Source organism: Scyliorhinus canicula, chromosome 2, assembly GCF_902713615.1.
Source record: "Scyliorhinus canicula chromosome 2, sScyCan1.1, whole genome shotgun sequence".
Classification (NCBI taxonomy): domain Eukaryota; kingdom Metazoa; phylum Chordata; class Chondrichthyes; order Carcharhiniformes; family Scyliorhinidae; genus Scyliorhinus; species Scyliorhinus canicula.
This window is the reverse complement of record NC_052147.1, coordinates 203,803,811-203,823,550: the sequence shown is the minus strand read 5'-3', so window position 1 is coordinate 203,823,550 and position 19,740 is coordinate 203,803,811. Positions and strand designations below refer to the sequence as shown.

Genomic DNA, 19,740 nt, shown 5'->3' with positions numbered 1-19,740 from the left:
GGGGAAGCTGCTTAGGGAAGTTGCGTTTGACCGGCCGTTGGAGGTGGATCGGGCCCACAGGGCACTGATGCGCAAGCCCCAGGGGGGTGAGCCGTTGAGGGCGAAGTCGGCCCTGTGCAAGAAGGACGTAAAGTTTGGACTACTGTACCTGGCTCGCCTATGGGTAACCTATGGGGGCCAGGAGTTGTACTTTGGCTCGGCGGAGGAAGTAGCGGACTTTATGAAGGAGAATGGACTGGCAGGAGAAGGAGGTCTTTGAACTTTGATTGAAGAGAGCTGGACTATATTGTGAAAGACTTTGGGTTTATGTTGTTCGAATTTCTTTCTTTTTTTTTCAGTTCTTCGGTCCTGTTTGGAGTTAGGTCAGTTGGCAGTGCTTTGTTAAGGGATGAGAGGTTCAGGAACTTGGGAGGGATTGCTTGTTTGTTTTACTTCTTGCCTTTGTTTTGACTGTTTGCACGAAGAGCGTGGGAGGGGAATCCAGTGGGGGGGGTAGGATGCTAGGCACCATGGGCCGGGGGCTGCCAGGCTAACTGGGCGGGCTAGTTCACGGAAGCAAAGTGGGGGGTGAGCTGAAGATCGATGTTGGGGGGGGGGAGGGGAGGTGGGAGGGGGATTGGGAGTGGGGGAGGGTTGGGCAGGGGGGATTATACAGCTGCCGGGAGGGGACTTTCAAAGTGGAGGAGGAAGAGGGTTGATGACGGTAGTTGCCCGAGGGCGGGCCAGGGGAGGTGCGGGCCGCAGACTGGTCTAGGAGAGGTTATGCTTGATCAGCAGGGGAGGGGGTGTGGTGCCCCCCCCTCCACTCAGGCTAGTCACGTGGAACGTTGGGGGACTGAATGGGCCAATCAAAAGGGCCCGTGTGTTCGCACACTTGAGGAAACTGAAGGCGGAAGTGGCCATGTTGCAGGAGACACATCTGAAGGTGGGGGATCAGATCAGGTTAAGGAAGGGATGGGTTGGACAGGTGTTCTATTCGGTGTTAGACTTTAAAACGAGGGGGGTGCCGATCTTGGTTCATAAGCGAGTGGCATTCGAGGTGGGGAACATAGAAGCGGACCTGGGGGGTAGATATCTTATGGTTAGTGGAAAGCTGGAGGAAATTGGTAAATATATATGCCCCGAACTGGGATGACGTTGAGTTTGTTAGACAGGTACTGGGTAGATCCCAGACCTAGATTAGCATAGACTTATTATGGGGGGAGATTTCAATACGGTCCTGGATCCAAGGCTGGACCTGTCGGGTTCTAGGTCTGGGAAGTTCTCAGCTATTGGAAGGGAGCTTGGGGGGGTTCATGGGGTGCATGGGGGGGAAAGGGGGGGGGGGGGGGGGGTTTGATCTGTGGGAGGCCGAGGAGTAAGGAGTATTCATTCTACTCCCATGTGCACAAGGTGTATTCCCGGATAGACTCCTTTGTGATGGAGAAAACACTGCTGGCTGAGGTGGTAGGTGAAAAGTGCTGAATATTCAGCAATTGTGGTGTCAGACCACACCCTACACTGGATGGATTTGCAAGCTAGCAAGGGAAAGGCCCAGTGCCCGCAATGGAGGTTGGATGTGAGGCTGGTAGTGGAGGAGGAGGTATGTGAGCAGGTGAGGGAGGCCATTCGGGGATATATATGGATCAATGACACGGGTGAGGCTTTGGCTGGGGTGGTTTGGGAGGCAATGAAAGCGGTTATTAGGGGGGAATTCATCTCAATTCGGGCCCATAAGGAGAAGGCTGAACAGGTGGAGTTGGACAGATTGGTAGGAAAAATTTTACAGGTGGACAGGAGGCAGCTGGATAGGACGTACGCGGAGTCTCCGGATGACGGGTTTTTGAAGGAGCGTCAGAGACTGCAGCTGGAATTTGGGCTCCTGTCCACAGGTAAGGCAGAGGGACAGCTGAGGAATGAAGAAAGGTACAGCACCGGAACAGGACCTTTGGCCCTCCAAGCCCGTGCCGACTATGCTGCCTGACTAAACTACAATCTTCTACACTTCTTGGGTCCGTATTTCTCTATTCCCATCCTATTCATGTATTTGTCAAGATGCCCCTTAAATGTCACTATCGTCCCTGTTTCCACCACCTCCTCCGGCAGCGAGTTCCAGGCACCCTCTACCCTCTGTGTAAATAAACTGCCTCATACATCTACTCTATACCTTGCCCCTCGCACCTTAAACCAATGCCCCCTAGTAATTGACCCATCTATCCTGGGGAAAAGCCTCTGACTATCCACTTTGTCTATGCCCCTCATAATTTTGTAGACCTCTATCAGGTCGTCATTCAACCTCCGTCGTTCCAGTGAGAACAAACCGAGTTTATTCAACTGCTCCTCATAGCTAATGCCCTCCATACCTGGCAACATCCTGGTAAATCTCTTCTGCACCCTCTCTAAAACCTCCACATCCTTCTGGTAGTGTGGAGACCAGAATTGAATAAACCGAGTTTATTCAACCGCTCCTCATAGCTAATGCCCTCCATACCAGACAACATCCTGGTAAATCTCTTCTGCACCCTCTCTAAAGCCTCCACCTCCTTATGGTAGTGCGGCGACCAGAACTGAACACGATACTCCAAGTGTGGCCTAACTAAGGTTCTATACAGCTGCAACATGACTTGCCAATTCTTATACTCAATGCCCCGGCCAATGAAGGCAAGCATGCCGTATGCCTTCTTGACTACCTTCTCCACCTGTGTTGCCCCTTTCAGTGACCTGTGGATCTGTACACCTAGATCTCTCTGACTTTCAATACTCTTGAGGGTTCTACCATTCACTGTATATTCCCTACCTGCATTAGACCTTCCAAAATGCATTACCTCACATTTGTCCGGATTAAACTCCATTTGCTATCTCTCCGCCCAAGTCTCCAAACGATCTAAATCCGGCTGTATCTTCTGATAGTCCTCAATGCTATCCACAATTCCACCAACCTTTGTGTTGTCTGCAAACTTACTAATCAGACCAGTTACATTTTCCTCCAAATCTTTTATATATTTATATATACTACAAACAGCAAAGGTCCCAGCACTGATCCCTGTTGAACACCACTAGTCACAGCCCTCCAATCAGAAAAGTAGGGTAAAGGGGGTGATGTATGAACATGGGGAACATGGAACATGGGGAAAAAGCCAGCAGGATGCTGGCACATCAGCCGAGGAAACAGGAGGCGGTGAGGGACATTGGGAAAGTGAGAGATTGAGAAAGTGAGAGATACAGGGAGGAAGGTGGTTTTGGATCCGGTGGGGATAAATTACGTGTTTCAGGAGTTTTATAGTAAACTATATGAATTGGAACCCCCAGCAGGAGGAGGGTATGAAGCGATTTCTGGGAGGGCTGAAGTTCCCGAAGATAGACGAGGAATTGGTGGAGGATTTGGGAGCCCCAATTGGGCTTGGGGAGGTTATGGACGTGTTGAGGGCGATGCAATTGGGTAAAGACCGGATGGATACCCAGTTGAGTTTTATAAAAAGGTTTCCTGGCTGTTGGGGTCACTTCTGGTAAAGGCTTTTAATGAATCAAATGAGCTGGGAGTGCTCCCCACAATGTTATCGCAGGCATCGATTTCCCTTATTTTGAAGCGGGATATGTATCCGGAGAGCTGTGGCTCATATAGGCCAATCTCCCTGTTAAATGTAGATGCGAAATTGCCGATGAAGATCTTGGCCATGCGCACAGAGGATTGTGTTCCGGGGGTAATAGGAGAGGGACCCGTCGGGATTTGGTGAAGGGACGACACCTGATGTCCACATTAGACGGCTCCTAAGTGTAATAACCGATTGCCTGTGGAGGGGCGCAAGGTAGAGGTGACCAATTATGCATAAAAGGCCTTTGATCGATTGGAGTGAAAGTACTTGTGGGATGTTCTGGAAAGGTTTGGGGTTGGGAGGGAGTTGTGGATTGGTGCCGGTTGCTATATCGGTGGCGAATGTAAGGACCAACCGGGTTCCAATATAGAGCCAGGACCATAGAGTCTTTGGCAATGGCGCTGAGAGCATCACATATTTGGCGGGGGATAATGAGAGGGGGGGGGGGGGGGTGTAAACATAGGGTCTTGCTCTATGCGGACGATTTGCTCCTTTATATAACTGACACATTTGTGGGGAATTGCAGGAACTATGGGGATACTGGAGGAATTTGGTCGGTTCTCAGGTTACAAACTGCAGTTGGGCCAGAGTGAGGTTTTTGTGATCCAGACAAGGGGGCAGGAAAGGAGACTGAGGGAGATGCCGTTCAAAGTGGTGGGAGGGAGTTTTAGATACCTGAGCATTCAAGTGGCAAAGGACTGGGATCAGCTTCATAAACTAAATTTGGTCAGGGTGATTGAGCAAATGAAAGGGGACTTCCATAAGTGGGACGTGCTGCTGCTGTCACTGGTGGGGAGGGTACAGGCTGTGAAAATGACAGTCCTCCTGAGATTGCTGTTCGTATTTCAGTGTCTTCCAATCTTCATCCCCAAGGCATTTTTTAGGAAGTTGAATCGGGAGATCTCGGGTTTTATATGGGCTAGGAGTGGGCTGAGGGTGAAGAAGGTCCTTCTTGAACGGGGACGTGGGTTGGGGGTCTTGGCCCTTCCGAATTTCGAATTACTACTGGGCGGTCTATATATCGATTGTTAGAAATGGGTAGTGGGGGAAGGGTCAGTGTGGGAGCGAGTGGAGGCGGCATCTTGCAAGGGGACGAGTTCTGGAGGCTCTGTAATGGCACCTCTGCCGTTCTCGCCAGCGCGGTACTCCACAAGCCTAGTGGTAGTGGCTGCCCTGAGGAGTGTGGGGGGCAATGGAGGCAGCACATAGTACTGGAGGGGGCGTCGTCTGGTCACCGATCTGTGATAACCATTGGTTGTTCCGGGGGAGCTGGACGGGGCCTTCAGAAGGTGGCAGCGTGCAGGGCTTGAGAGATTTGGGACTTTTCATCGAGGAGTGTTTCCAGAGCCTGGAGGAGAGCTAGAGGAGGAGTTTGAATTACCAGGTGGGAGAGGGTTCCGGTACCTGTAGGTGCGGAATTTTGTCTGGAGAAAGGTCCCGAGCTTTCCGCGTCCCCACTAAGGGACTACAGGATAAGGTGTTGTCTAAAACAAGGGTTGGGGAGGAGAGGGTCTCAGAAATATAAAAGGAGGAATCGAAAGTTGGGGGTTTGGGGTCAGTGACATAGCAGGATTTCTTAGGCTAGAGAAAATTAAGTTCGCCTCAAGGGGTTCGTTACAGGGATTCGCTTGGAGCTGGCAGCCGTTCATCGATTTCTTCAAGGAACGTTGACCGTCAGCAGGGGGGGGGGGGCACGGAAGTGGACAGGGAATCTAATGTATGGGTAGTTAGGGTTGAGGGATGGGGGGAGTTGGGTGTTTGTGAGTTGGGAGTTGAATTGTGGGGGTTTTGCGTGTGTTGGACCTCCCTGTTAAAATTATAAATGCCTCAATAAAATATTCTCCCCCCAAAATATTATTCTCAACGTACTGGTATAATTCCAGCAAGATGTCATTTTCTGGATAAAATAGCAGAATGGAAAATAAATCTTTTCCATCTTCATCATAGGGCAGATGCAAAACCTCAAATTATTGTAAAAGGCATGAAGGCTTAAGTTACTTAAATGTGATGGTGGTATGGTTTGCATTGGACAGCTCCGGGTCTCAGACTCTGACCTTGTAGGTCTTCCTTTAGGGTCTGAAGTGAGGTGATGTTTTTCAAGGATGGGAGGAAGAGGCTATGCTCTCAAACCAAGCAGGTGTGGATGGAAGTGACTGAGGAACAGAAGTATATGGTCTCTTGAGCATAGCAACAATTATCCAAGAGGTTCAAGGACCTCAAATGCACCAAAAAGGTGGGTTATACTGCACTTTCAGATGTCAAGCCCTACACTCTGACTTTCCCAGCATTCTCCTGCACAACACTTCTCAGACCAACACACATTGCCACTTTAATCCTCACTGTCCAAAGCCCCAAACACTCCTTCCAGGTGAAGCAGTGATTTACTTGCACTTCTTTTAATTTGGTCTATTGCATTCAATGCTCACAATGTGGTTTCCTCTACAATGGGGAGACCAAATGCAGACTGGGCGATCATTTTTATGTAATCATTTTTGCTCAGTCGCAAGGCATGACCTTGTCCTTCCGTTCATCTTGTCATTTCAATTCACCATCTACTCTCATGCTCACACTTCTGTTCTCACCCTGCTACAATGTTCCAGCGAAGCCCAACACAAGTTGGAGGAACAGCACCTTATCGTCCAATCTTCTGGACACAAAACAAAGTAATACAACTGCAGACCATGAACTCTGTCCTCCATTTTGATTTCCCCCCCCCCCCCCCCCCCCCCCCCACACACACACACACACTCCCCCAGAGCAGAGTTAGATTGAGTTGAGGAGGAACTTCGTCACCCAAAGGGTTGTGAATCTGTGGAATTCCCGCCCAGTGAAGCATTTGAGGCTACTTCGTTGAATGTTTTTAAGGCAAGATAGATAGATTTTTGAACAGTATAGAGATTAAGGGTTATGAGTGAGCGGGCCAGATACGTGGAGCTAAGTACACAAAAAGATCAGCCATGATCTTTATTGAATGGTGGAGCAGGCTCGAGGGGCCAGATGGGGCAGCACGGTAGCATGGGGCAGCACGGTAGCAGACCATGAACTCTGGTCTGGTGGTTAGCATAAATGTTTCACAGCTCCAGGGTCCCAGGTTCGATTCCTGGCTGGGTCACTGTCTGTGTGGAGTCTGCACGTCCTCCCCGTGTGTGCGTGGGTTTCCTCCGGGTGCTCCGGTTTCCTCCACAGTCCAAAGATGTGCGGGTTAGGTAGATTGGCCATGCTAAATGCCCATAGTGTCCTTAAAAGTAAGGTTAAGGGGGGGGGGGGGGGGGGGAGGTTGTTGGGTTACGGGTATAGGGTGGATACGTGGGTTTGAGTAGGGTGATCATTGCTCGGTAAACATCGAGGCCGAAGGGCCTGTTCTGTGCTGTACTGTTCTATGTTCTATGCCTGCTCCTAGTTCTTATGTTTCTAAGTGGCTGTATCTTGTTCTCAGACTGTGCTGACCCTTTTTCCGCCATTAACACATTCCCGCTATTTTGCTTTCAGAGAGCTCTGACCTATAGTCTGCTGTTAACCCACTTTGGACCAAAGCATTAGTGTTTAATTACTACTCCCTTTGTCTTGATTTCCAGGACATATTTTAATCTCCCCCTCTCTCTGACCTATATGAGACCTTTTATTTTGCTCCACCTGTTCTCTGACCCTCATTTTTAACAGCATAAAACCCATCACATTTCTATCTGTCCAGTTCTGAAGAAGAGTCGTATTGGACTCAAAGTGTTAACTCTGATTCTCTCTCCATGGGTGTTGCCTGATGTTTGGAGTTTCATGTCAGAAATGAGATGCCCCCTTTGAACTGTAGAAGGGCTGGTAGTGGACGAGAAAGATTGTACCGTTTTGGAATCACAACTCACATAGTTTTGGGGCCTTTATGTTTTTAGGTTAATTTTAATGTATAATTTGCTACTGGAAAATTTCAATGAACTGTCCTCCATCGTAAAATCCCAAGAACGGAAATATTCACTGATGATTCAACAGCAAGCAGTTCCATTTACAAATCCTTCAATAGTAGAGCAGCCCATATCAACCTATAGAAGACCGTTACAACATCCTACTGTGGTTGACAAGTGATTGTTAACATTTGTGCTCTCTACTTAATATTTTGAAACACAAACTCTCAGCTATCTCTGCCTGACAATCGCATGAACATCACCAAATGTCTTAGTTTCAACATCTTGGTAATTATTGACAAGAAACTTAACTGGACCAAACTATTTCAACACCATGGCCGCAAGAAAAAGGCAGAGTCTGGGCACTTCCTGCATAATAGGTCCTTACCCCATTCAGTCTCTCCATCGTCAACGTGGCTAGTTACAAGTGTAATAGAATATTTGTCATCAATACAAAAGATGCAGTGGCAACAGTACTCAAAAGGTTTGGCGTGATTTAGGACATTGCAGTTTACTTCATTGTGCTCCTTGCTACTGAACTCACTCTGCACCCACTCTGCGGCTGGAGTATATACTATCAACAGGAAAACACATCAGTCACTCACCAAGGTTACGTTGACAACAATATCGTCCCTGCAATCTCTCCTGCCAAGAGGAAATAGCACAGCAATATACCTGAATATCATACCCGACAAATTTGATACAATGCGGACTGCCATTCCTTCACCATTGCTGGGTCAGTGTTCTGGACTTGGTACCCAGAAACCATCATGGGAGCACCATCAGCACAAAGACCACAGCACTTCAAGACAAATACATTATCACTTCTCAGAGCAACCAGGGCTGGACAATAAATGTGGCCTTGCCAATCATTAACATCCCAAGCACAAAAAAAAGACAGCGGGATCAAAATTTTCCTGTCAACGACTGTCTTAATTCTAGCAGAACAGCCAATGCACATGTATTGGTCCTTTCTACAGAAATTAAGAAAAAAAATTACGGTTCCGAAAAGACAATCCTTTCCAAGGGCAACTAATATTCAGTTTAATGGGTTGGCACAGGTAAGAACAGTTGACTCTAAATTGTACCATTTGCTACTCTTTTTATCTGTGAATGGTTTTGAGCAGGAATGTTTCTATTTAAAAAAATGAGATTAGTGATTACAACTAAAAATTCCATAAAGCAGATGAAAGATATTATGAAAATGATTCAACAAATCAATACCACTGAATTGAATTTGATGGACCATTTTTCTATCAGTAGAACTGGGGACGATTTTTGATTACAGTAGTTGGATTGGACAACTGCCTGTCTGCTCAAAATTATGGTGGGTTGGACGACAGGAATGGAGCAAATAAAATGGTGCGCTTTGATTTTTTGTCTGCTGCAACTCATTCATGCTTGAGACACATTCCCGATAAATACAATCATTAAGAAATCCAAAGGTAGATTTTCAACTTGCTGCCTAGTTTTGATTTCTATATGGCAGACGGCCGATTTACTCCTGTATTTGTCCCACTTTTTCTAATTAGTCCTATACATTCTTGAAATCTCTTTCTACTTTTGTTTTTACTGTTTCATTAGTCACTCAAATGTGAAAATAATTAAATCCTACCGTCTCAATGGCATTTCTGTGTGGGACAAAATTACAGCTTCAGTATTTAAAAAGCACAATTTTCACTTTTAATGTTATCGCCACAATTAAATAATGCAATTCAACTGCATTTATATGGGCAGTCATATTCACAACTAATAATGTCATCAGAAGATGGTGAATGGTGGTATTGCTGCAACAATGACTTCAGTTTCTAACAAGTAATTTCACAAGACAGCACTCAATCTGTCATACAAATGTTATTTGCAGGAACTAGTCAGTTCCAGGAAGGAGCTGAAGTATGTCTCCTAACATGATGGTTCAGATATGATTGTTTTTCAATTTCATGATATTCTCTCTCTTGTTATGTACTGCATCATATACAATGAACAGCTTTGTGCACTGATATTTTAAAGGATAATTATATTCTGTGCAGTATTTTGTCTCCTAAGATTAAACATGTAAGTATAAACCATTTGCAGTAACAGTTATGTCTAGCAGAAGCAATGGCTTTAATGATAAGTGGGTCTATTTATAGTGTGAAATCCCAGACTGTGCTTAAAATGATTGAGCCCTGGCAGATCGCATGCTTGATATAATTGGTATACAACAGTGGCTAGCCCAAATTGGTACCTGATTATTAATCAAAGTATTCTGAGAGAACCAAATTTTGTATTGTACTGCTGATCTCTCAAACTGTTGTTTTGCTTCACCTGTGGTCATTTCTGGCGATGGAGATAATGTAAATGCAAACTTATATATAAACCAAAATGAATGGTCAGGAATAAATTATAGATGTGTATCATGTCTGTCTTTTGCTTTCAACTTGTATGTCAGTGAGTAGCTGAGCCACTCTTATATCAGAAATTTCAAACTATCTTGTAAATATAATTCACTCTGGCCATCATTTATTCTATTTATAATGAACAGTTTGTTGTAACCTTAATTTTGGAAGCGTTGTCTGCATTAAAATCAAGATAATTTTTGTACAATTTTGCTTTTTTTTCGAAGTAGTTTAAAAGTAGCAATTTTAAAGTAATTTTATATATACTCAACAATTTTAATTGTTGTCTAATGGGGATTGTGTGCACAGTGGTATTGTCACTGGACTAGTAATCCAAGGACCCAGGGTAATACTCTGGAGACCAATGTATAAATCCCACCATGGCCGATGGTGGAATTTGAATTCAATAAAAAAATCTGGAAAACCATTGTCATAAAAGCCCATTTTGTTTTCCTTTAGGGAGAAAAATCTGCCAACTAGCCTGGTCTGGCCTATATGTGATTCCAGATCCACAGCAACGTGGTTGACTCTTAAATGCCCTCTAAAAATCGCTTAGCATGCCATTCAGTTCAAAGGCAATAGGGATGGGCAACAATGCTGGCCCAGCCAGAGACGCTCACATCCAATGAATAGAAAAAAAAATTCTGGGACTTAGATTTGAATTTTTCCAAAGCCAATAGTTTGATCTCTATTTGGAGGAATGCCTGTGTGAAATCAGTTTGGCTTGTCTCAACCCAGAGCCAAGCTCCCAGTAAGTGCAAGCCCACAGATTGAAACTGCTCATAACTTGACACAAAAGTGAGTTTTTAGACTCACATTAGAAAATGGAGGAAAATTACTTTTTAAAAAATTGTTCATGGGACGTCAATGTTGCAGTCTGTGCCACCATTTATTGCCATCCCTAATTATCCTTGAAGGGGCTGTAAATCTACCTTATAAATAAAATCCTTGAATGAAAGGATCTTTTATCTTTTACGATAACATTTCCTGAGGTTAACATTTATTGTGTTCTTTTGGCAAAGGAAACAGGAAATGTGCAATTTTCTAGCTTATACAGCTAATACCTTTCGTATGTACATCTCTGTATGAAACTGGTGCATTTATTACATCTGCCCACATTAATAATGTACAAGAGAAAAAACTTGATCATGTTGATTGGCCTGTTTTCTTCCTGCAACATCCTACGATTACATGTTTTCCAAGAATTGCAGACTCCAAATACAGGTCCTCATTACCATTGTCTTATGGTAGGGCAGTAGGTGGTGCAGTGGGTTAGCCCTGCTGCCTCACAACGCTAAGGTCCCAGGTTCGATCCTGGCTCTGGGTCACTGTCCATGTGGAGTTTGCACATTCTCCCCGTGTTTGCGTGGATTTCGCCCCCACAACCCAAAGATGTGCAGGGTAGGTGGATTGGCCACGCTAAATTGCCCCTTAATTGGAAATAATGAATTACGTACACCAAATTTATTTTAAAAATACAAAACAAAAAAGCATTGTCTTATGGTAGAATATTACAGATAACCCAGGAGAAAGGGTTATTTCATAGTAAAGATGATAAAATATTGGTAAAGAAATTCAAGGAATTTTGTGTCGTCTGTAATGTTTAAATTGTGTCTTCTACACCCAAGTTAAATCATAATATATATTAAGAAAAATATATATAATTTTCACAATATAATTTTCATAGTTATTATTTGGTGAAATAATGTTGCTGCACTGCATGCTGTCATGCACATGAGCACACAAAGTCTTCATTAGAGTGGATAAGACATTTTCTATTATGACTACTATTAAACATGATTCCTTGCTTGCATTTCTCATACCATACTGGTCCCAAGAGACTCGTTATACATTATGCAAGTAGATACCGAATGGTTTGTGACTAACAGATCAGTGTGATGCATAATAGCTACATCAAACACTGTCGTACTTGGGGGGGGAAAAATCACAGCAAAAATCCCAATAAAAGGCCGAGCAACACTAATTTCCATACAAGAAATACTGAGCAATTCTAGTGGCACTTTGACAGACAGAATGCCATGCACAAGCTGTTTGTGTCTTGACATGCTACTTACCACTGTGCTAGACTGTACATTGATGGATATGCCAGCTTGGTCCAGGTGTCAGGAACATTATCAAAGAAAAGTGCTGTCTGTAGTAGCTCCATCTCAGAGGAAATTGCCAACTCACCCTAACAAAGCAAGAAGAAATGTGCTTTTTGAAGGAGGTTGTGATACGAAGATGTGATAATAACCCAGTTCTTTACAGAAAAGAACATATTTAAGTGCAATATTTGAAAAAGGCCTGCTATTTCATCAGCTATGAAAGGTAGAAATTACATATTTTCTGATTCTTTGCTTTCATATTACTTCTAATCTAGTTAAAGTTTGTTCAAAACACAGAGATCACAATAACATTTTCTAGTCAGTGTTCCAAACTGAAAATGGGAATTCAGATTGCAGTTTCCTTTTCTGACTTCAGGATCAGTTGTAAAATAAACTAGAAGGAAATTGTTGAGTGTCATATTTGCCTTTTTGATAAACAGCAAACATATATTAAGATATAATGTATGTGGGCGATAGACTATGTCAGTAGGACTATTTCACATTAGTTACTTATTCTAACTATCTTATCCTCCTTAAAAATAATTTATAAATAATAGCAAAAAGTGAGAAAAAACATGGGCGGAATTCTCCGCAAGGCCCGACGCTGTCGTGAAACCGGGAGAGGTTCACTGCGGCGTCGGAGGCCGCTCCTTGCCCACTATTCTCCCCCCCCCCCCCCCCCCCCCCCCCCCCCCCCCCCCCCAGGGGCTAGGAGGGCTGTGCTGTAAATCTCGGCCATGGGGCATTGTTGCTGGCGTCAAGGTCCGGCCGCCGGGAAGACGCGGCCGGCGCGCCTAATGACGTTAGCGCCGCATGCACAGGTTGGCCGGCGCCAACCCGCGCATGCGCGGTTTGCCGTCTTTCCCCTCCCGCTGCCCCGCAAGTACGTGGCGGCTTGATCTTGCGGGGCGGCGGAGGGGAAAGAGTGCGTCCCTTTGAGACGCCGGCCCGATGATCGGTGGGCACCGATCGCGGGACAGTCCCCTCCCGAGCACTGTCGTGGTACTCACTCCCCTCTCTGCCCCCCACAAGCCACAACCAGCTTTTGGCGCCATGTTCACGCTGGCAGCGACAAGGTTGGCCCATCCGGGTCGGAGAATTGCGGGTTGCCGTGAAAAACGGCGGCCCGCGATTCTCCGAGCGGTGTGTCGCAAAATGCGACACGCCATTTTGGGGGGTGTGGGAGAATCGCGGGGGGTGCCAGAGCGGCCCTCCCGCGATTCTCCCACCCGGCGAGAATCGCGCTCCATATATTCTATTAATAAGATTGTCATTAAGAAACAAAGTCAGCGCCCTGAAGATGGACAATCAACTCACTAAGTGAGTATTTTCCTTCAGGTCAGAGTGGGAATTAGTGGGGATAACTTTCCACAAGCCATGTATACCTAACTTGATTTATTTCTTTGATCAGAAAATGCATTCGATGTGTTATACATAAACTTCAGAAAAATGTTTTACAAAGGTCACATAATAAGCTGCCAGCAAAGTTGAAATGCATGGAATAAGTGGCACCATAATACAAAGTTGGTGGAGTGATAGGAACCAGAATGATGAGAAGGATTACTTTCTTCTAGAGCCCAGATTGGAGGAAGATTTACAATGGGGATCCCCACGTGTTGTCCATTAAGTTTTTCTTAATGTACATTAATGGACTTAACTTAGGTGTGGAAGGCACAATTTAAACATTCACAGATAACGCAAAACTTCAAAATACTGTCAACTACGAGGAGGATAGTGATAAACCTCAAGAAGCATAAACAGGTTGGTCGAGTGGGCTGACAGTGGCAGATGAAAGTTAATGTAGAGAAATGTGAGGTTGCATTGTTCGGAAGAATTATGAGGAGCAAGATAGAATAAAGGGTAAAATTCTAAAGGGTGTGCAGGAGCATGGGGACCTGGGAATATCTGAACAATAATTGAATGTGCAGGCAGGTTCAGAGAGTGGTCGAAAAGACAGATGGGATGGGCTTTATATAAAGGAGGCATAGAGTACAAAAGCAAGGAGTTCCGATGAACTTTTATAGAACACTGGTTCAACTGGAGTATAGAGTCCAATTCTGGGGACTACTCTTGAGGAAGAATATGAAGGCCTTAGAGAGGGTGCAGAAAATATTATGCAAATGTTTCCAGAGATAACAGTCTTCAGTTACGTGGATGGACTAAAGAAGCAGGGGTTGTGTTCTTCTTAGGAATAAAAGGTTGAGATAGAGATGTTAAAAATCCTAAATGATCTAACAGAGTAGTCACAGAGAAACTTCCCATTGCAGAAGGTTCAAGGAAACGAAGGCAGCAATTTAAGGTGTTTGTCAAAAGTACCAATAGTGACATGAGGAAAACCTTTTTAGGGCAAGCAAGTGGTCAGGATTGAAATGCACTTCTGGAAACTGTTGGTTGCAGCAGATTAAATCATGGCTTTCAAAAGTATCATAAAAGGTTAAGTAGCTGAAGAAAAAGCATCTTGAAAGGCTACAGAGACAACAAGTTGAATCATCTCATTCGGTGGTATAACCCTTCTGTGATTCTATGCCATGGGTGTTTAGTGAGTCCAAAATGACATTCAGGTGTGATGCCCTCCCATCCCTGGGAGTGCACTGGTTACATTTTGGAAGACATGACTTCCAAGTACCCAGAATGCATGTCTAAAACAGGAGTAAGCCATTAAGTATGTTTATCATATCTTAATGCCAGTTTTAGGATCCCACTAAAATATAGGATTTACTGCAGCTTAACCTGAGGTACATAAGAGGATTGCTGCTGGCAATAATGAAAAGGCCAGTAATCTAAAAAATGTATGTTTATTTGGAACCGGGAAGAGCCATGGGCGTCTAGAACAGTATTGTGCAGTTGCAATGCCACCTATGGTTGCTCCCTTCTTGTTTGTCTTTGCTGTTCTCAAGGGTGAGTTCAACTGATTTTGAGAAGGCTCTGACTGACAAGCTGCTTGGGATACCTGCTTGGCATTTTCAGCAAGTGCGGTAGAAGAAGGCAACCAGGGAGCACAGCAGGTAAGTGAAGCCCATGATTCACCTTAGGCACTGCGATGGAGTGTGTAATAAATGCTGGCATTCCTAGTAAAGCATATATCCCAAAAATTAATTTAAAAATTGCTTTTCATTATGTGTAGCAAAATCACAACCATTTTCTTATAATCTCACCACAGCTTGCAATGAGAGGCAAATTTTCTTACACTTTTTTGATAACCTATGATAATATAAGTCTAGCACAGTAAGTCTTACAACACCAGGTTAAAGTCCAACAGGTTTGTTTCGAATCACTAGCTTTTGGAGTGCAGCTTCTTTATCAGGTCCCTGTTGGACTTTAATCTGGTGTTGTAAGACTGCTTACTGTGCCTGTAATGATATGTATATATGTAGAGGGTTAATTATTTTTTTAATTATAAATTTATAGTGCCCAATTATGTTTTTCCAATTAAGGGGCAATTTAGAGTGGTCAATCCACCTAACCTGCACATCTTTGGGTGTGGGGTGAAACCCACGCAGACACGGGGGGAATGTGCAAACTCGACATGGGCAGTGTAAAGGGTTCATTCTAACATCTAACTGTAACACTACCACGACAGAGCATCACTGGATCCCACTATAAGAAATAAAAGAAAAATAAAATTTTAAAAATGATCCCACTGTAAGTATCAACTCCCAGAGGATCTTGGTACATTTCCACCCAGGAGTAACTAGACAGTAGTAGTGTATGAGAGGCAGATCATAGTTAGCACGTGTAGTTTTGAATCAGTTAATACATTAATAATTACTTGATTACTAGTGATTGTTCTGTAGAGTGTCAAACTCAATTATAATTAATTGTTACTTAATAAATTAGCTTGCTTTAAGTTGAAGACTCATGGTTTCTTCAGGATCACACCATCAGGCTCTTCTGGATAAACAGCAACTAGTAATGAAATATATTACTAAACCAGTAATATAACATGGTGCCAGAAGTGGTGTACAGAAACTACCTAGTATAGCCTAGTAAGAAAAAAAAAAGTTACTCGGCAACTGAAGCATCATCTTCCGGCAAAACTTTGATGATTCCCATCTCGATGGGCAGAACACAAGCTCTTCGACACTTAAGGATCACCAGTAACTTAAATGTAAACTGGCGTTTGTTCAAACACCAATTTCAGCTTTACTTAGAAGCATCTGATTTAATTAATACGACAGATGCTCTTAAAATTGCTCTGTTATTAACTATGGCTGGCCCACATGCAATTGAGATCTACAATTCCTTTCAGTACACAGTGGGTCAAGACAAAACAAAGTTTGATGTAATTCTTGAAAAATTTGATAGCCACTGTAAAATCCAAACCAATGAAACATTAGAGCGCTACATAAGAACTAGGAGCAGGAGTAGGGCATATTTAAGGAGAGATTACAGAAAAAATATGCAGCTTTGCAGCTTTAACAGCTTTGTAACAGATTGAAGACTGTTAGCACAATCCTGTAATTTTTCTACACTTAATGATTTGAAAATTTGTGACCAAATTGTGTTTGGCATTAATGATGAACATCTAAGAAAAAGATTACTAAGGCTAAAAGAATTGACTTTAGAAATCACAATAGAAATGTGCATGGTTCATCAACAATCAAAGAATCGCACCAAGAGTATTTCCTCCATGAAAAAGGCGCGAAAACTCATCACGAGGTAGAGTGTGTCAAGGCAGTGTCGCAGATGAAGAAGATGCATGTTTCGGACAGCAGCCATCTTGCACGCGCGCATTCTAACCCTATACAAGCGCTTCATGAAAAAATGTGAGACAGACGAAAGCCGATCTGTGCATGCGCGAAGCAGTGTCATGCATCGTAAAGTCAACACAATGACGTGTACAAGGTGTGGAACCTCCCACTTTCAGAAAAAATGCCCTGCCAAAGGAAAACAATGCTCACAATGTGGTAAATAAAATTATTATGCTACACAGTGCAGATCTTCACTCACATTTAAATCTTCCAGACCGATTTCAAGGCAGATTAATGTGCGAAGTGTTGAATCAAAAGAAGAGTTAGAGCAAAATTTTTCGTCAGATTCCGATAGTTACTCCCCGGAAAATACATTCTTTGTAGGGATCATTGAAAAATATGAAAACTCCACTGAAGTAACTTTGCCTACCACATCAATTAATTCCATGAATTCCGACACTGAATGGAACACAAGTGTTAAAAGTTAACAAATACCCAATTAATTTCAAGTTGGACACAGGTGATTCAGCTAATTTGCTATCCAAGCTCGACCTCTCAAGGCTCAAGCAAACTCCTAAAATTCCTCCAGCTGCCTGTAAATGAAAAGACTACAATGGCAATTCAATCTCGTCAATTTGATCATGCTATTTAGTATTTAATATCCAACAAGGATATTGAAACAAACTAAGATTTGAAATTGTCAAGTTAGATAAATCATCACTCTTAGGTGCACAAGCCTGCAAGGAGTTATATCTAATACAGCAAATTTATACTGCAAATTCATCTCATCTTGTTCTACATAATGATATCCAAAGTGTCCTTGATCAATATACAGATGTCTTTAAAGGCATGGGCATGCTACCATTTAAGTACAAGATTTTACTTCGAACAGGTGCTAAACCTGTAGTTCATCCACCGAGGAGAATTCCTGCTCCACTAAGAGATAGCTTGAAGTTGGAATTAGAAAGGCTACAACAACAAGGTATAATTTTAAAAGTCACTGAACCGACTAACTGGGTAAATTCTATAGTTTGCGTGAAGAAACCGTCAGGTGATCTGCGGATATTATTAGACCCCCAAGGATCTCAAAAAGAATATCATGAGGGAACACTAACCCATCCCAAAACGAGAGGAAATCACCAGCGAGGTGGCAAATGCACGCATCTTCACAAAGCTAGATGCATCGCAAGGTTTCTGGCAAATGCAATTGGAAGACTCAAGCAGAAAGCTCTGCACCTTTAATGTACCTTTGGGCAGATTTTGCTGCAACAGAATGCCTTTCGGAATAATCTCTGTGTCTGAAATATGCCACCGCATCATGGAACAGGTGACTGAGGGAATAGATGATGTTCGTGCCTCTGTAGATAACATTATCATATGGTCATCAACACCAGAAGAATATGTCTCGAGACTGACACAAGTCTTTCAACGCATACATGAGTATGGCCTTAAGCTGAATCAATTCAAATGTAGTTTTGGCACTTCTACGCTCAAATTCCTCAGTGACTAAATTTCTGAAAACTGTGTGCGACCTGACACTGACTAAATCGCAGCCATTCAAGGAATAAAAGTCCCTGAGGACAAAAAAAGTTCTTCATTTTCGAGGCGTTGGTAACTTCTTAGGCAAATTCATACCTAATTTTTCAAACCGAACAACAGCTCTGAGAAACTTCGTTAAGAAATCAACCTTGCTTGAATTGACGAAGGCTGATCAACAAGAGTGGCTTGATTTGAAATCACAACTCACAACTGCACCCATATTAGCATTTTTCGATCCAAATAGGTAGACAAAAATTTCGACTGATGCAAGTCAGGACAGAATAGGAGCAATGTTGTTGCAAAAAGATGACAGCTCGTCTTGGGTTCCTGTAGCATGTGCATCAAGAGCGATGCCATCGACAAATGTCGATATGCTCAAAAAGAATGTCTGGGTCTTCTAACCGACGTACTGAAGTTCCATGGCTACGTCTATGGACTACCCACTTTCACTGTAGAGACGGATCACAGACCGTTGGTGCATATTATTCAGAAGGATCTCAACGACGTGACTCCACAACTCCAAAGAATTCTGATGAAGCTACGAAGATATGGGCGCGATTCTCCGCAAATCCGGCATGCCACACCAGCCTCGGAGCTCCGTCCCGGGACCCGATTCCCCCCCCCCCCCCCCCCCCCCCGGGCGGGCTAGTATCGGGGCCGGGGGAATCATGGCGATGCGGAGTTAGCGAACGTCGCTAACTCCGCCTGCCAAGAGTCACGGCGGCTGATGCGCACGATGACGTCAGCCGCGCATGCGCGGGTTGGACGGCTCCAACCCGCGCATGCGCAGATGACATCATCACGCAGACGCGTCAAACCCGCGCATGCGTGGGCCGTCATGCCCCTCAGCCGCCACGTGGACTGATCATGCGGGGCAGCGGAAGAACAAATAGTGCGCGGGTATTGGACCCGCTGCCCGTGATCGGTGCCCACCGATCACAGGCCCATGCCACCCTTGGCACGGCCGTGGTGCGGCCGTGCCAATCGGTGCCATGGTTGTCCGGGACGGGCACTTTGCGGCCGTTTTCACGAACGCTGAAAGCAGGTGTGATCGCGGCCGTGAAAACGGCCGTAAACTCCGCGGTATTCGGCCCATCGGCCTGCGGAGAATCGCTGTTCGCCGTAAAAAAACGGCGAGCAGCGATTCGTGTCGGGGGGCGGCCGGAGGGGGGTGAGAATAGCGGGAGGCCGTGAAAATTGTCGGGAAGGCCCTCCCGCTATTCTCCGACCCGTCGTGGGCAGCGGAGAATCGCGCCCATGATTTCAACTCATCTACACATCAGGAAAAGATCTGATCATAGCAGATACATTATCTCCCCCATCACTTCGCAAAGTGAACCACTTGAATTCGTACAACACATTGAATCTCAGGTATAGCTATGTGCAGACAATCTTCCAGCATCGGATGAAAAAATCAACTTAATTCGAGAGGAGACTAAAAAGAATGCATTGCTACAACACGTCATTCACTACATCAATAATGGGTGGCCGAAAGGGCAATTTCCTCAGTTTCGTAACATTCAAGCAGATTTGACGATAATAGATGGTCTAGTTCTGAGACT

At 44.4% G+C, this 19,740-nt stretch overlaps 1 protein-coding gene across 1 annotated transcript in view; it reads right to left on the bottom strand.

Annotated features, from left to right (window-relative positions):
• The window catches only part of LOC119962305 (dynein heavy chain 11, axonemal-like), a 95,948-nt gene that overhangs the window by 37,007 nt on the left and 39,201 nt on the right, over window positions 1-19,740 (bottom strand). The window contains 1 exon segment of the mRNA XM_038790291.1: window positions 11,919-12,034. Within this exon segment, the coding sequence (XP_038646219.1) occupies window positions 11,919-12,034 (116 nt within the window).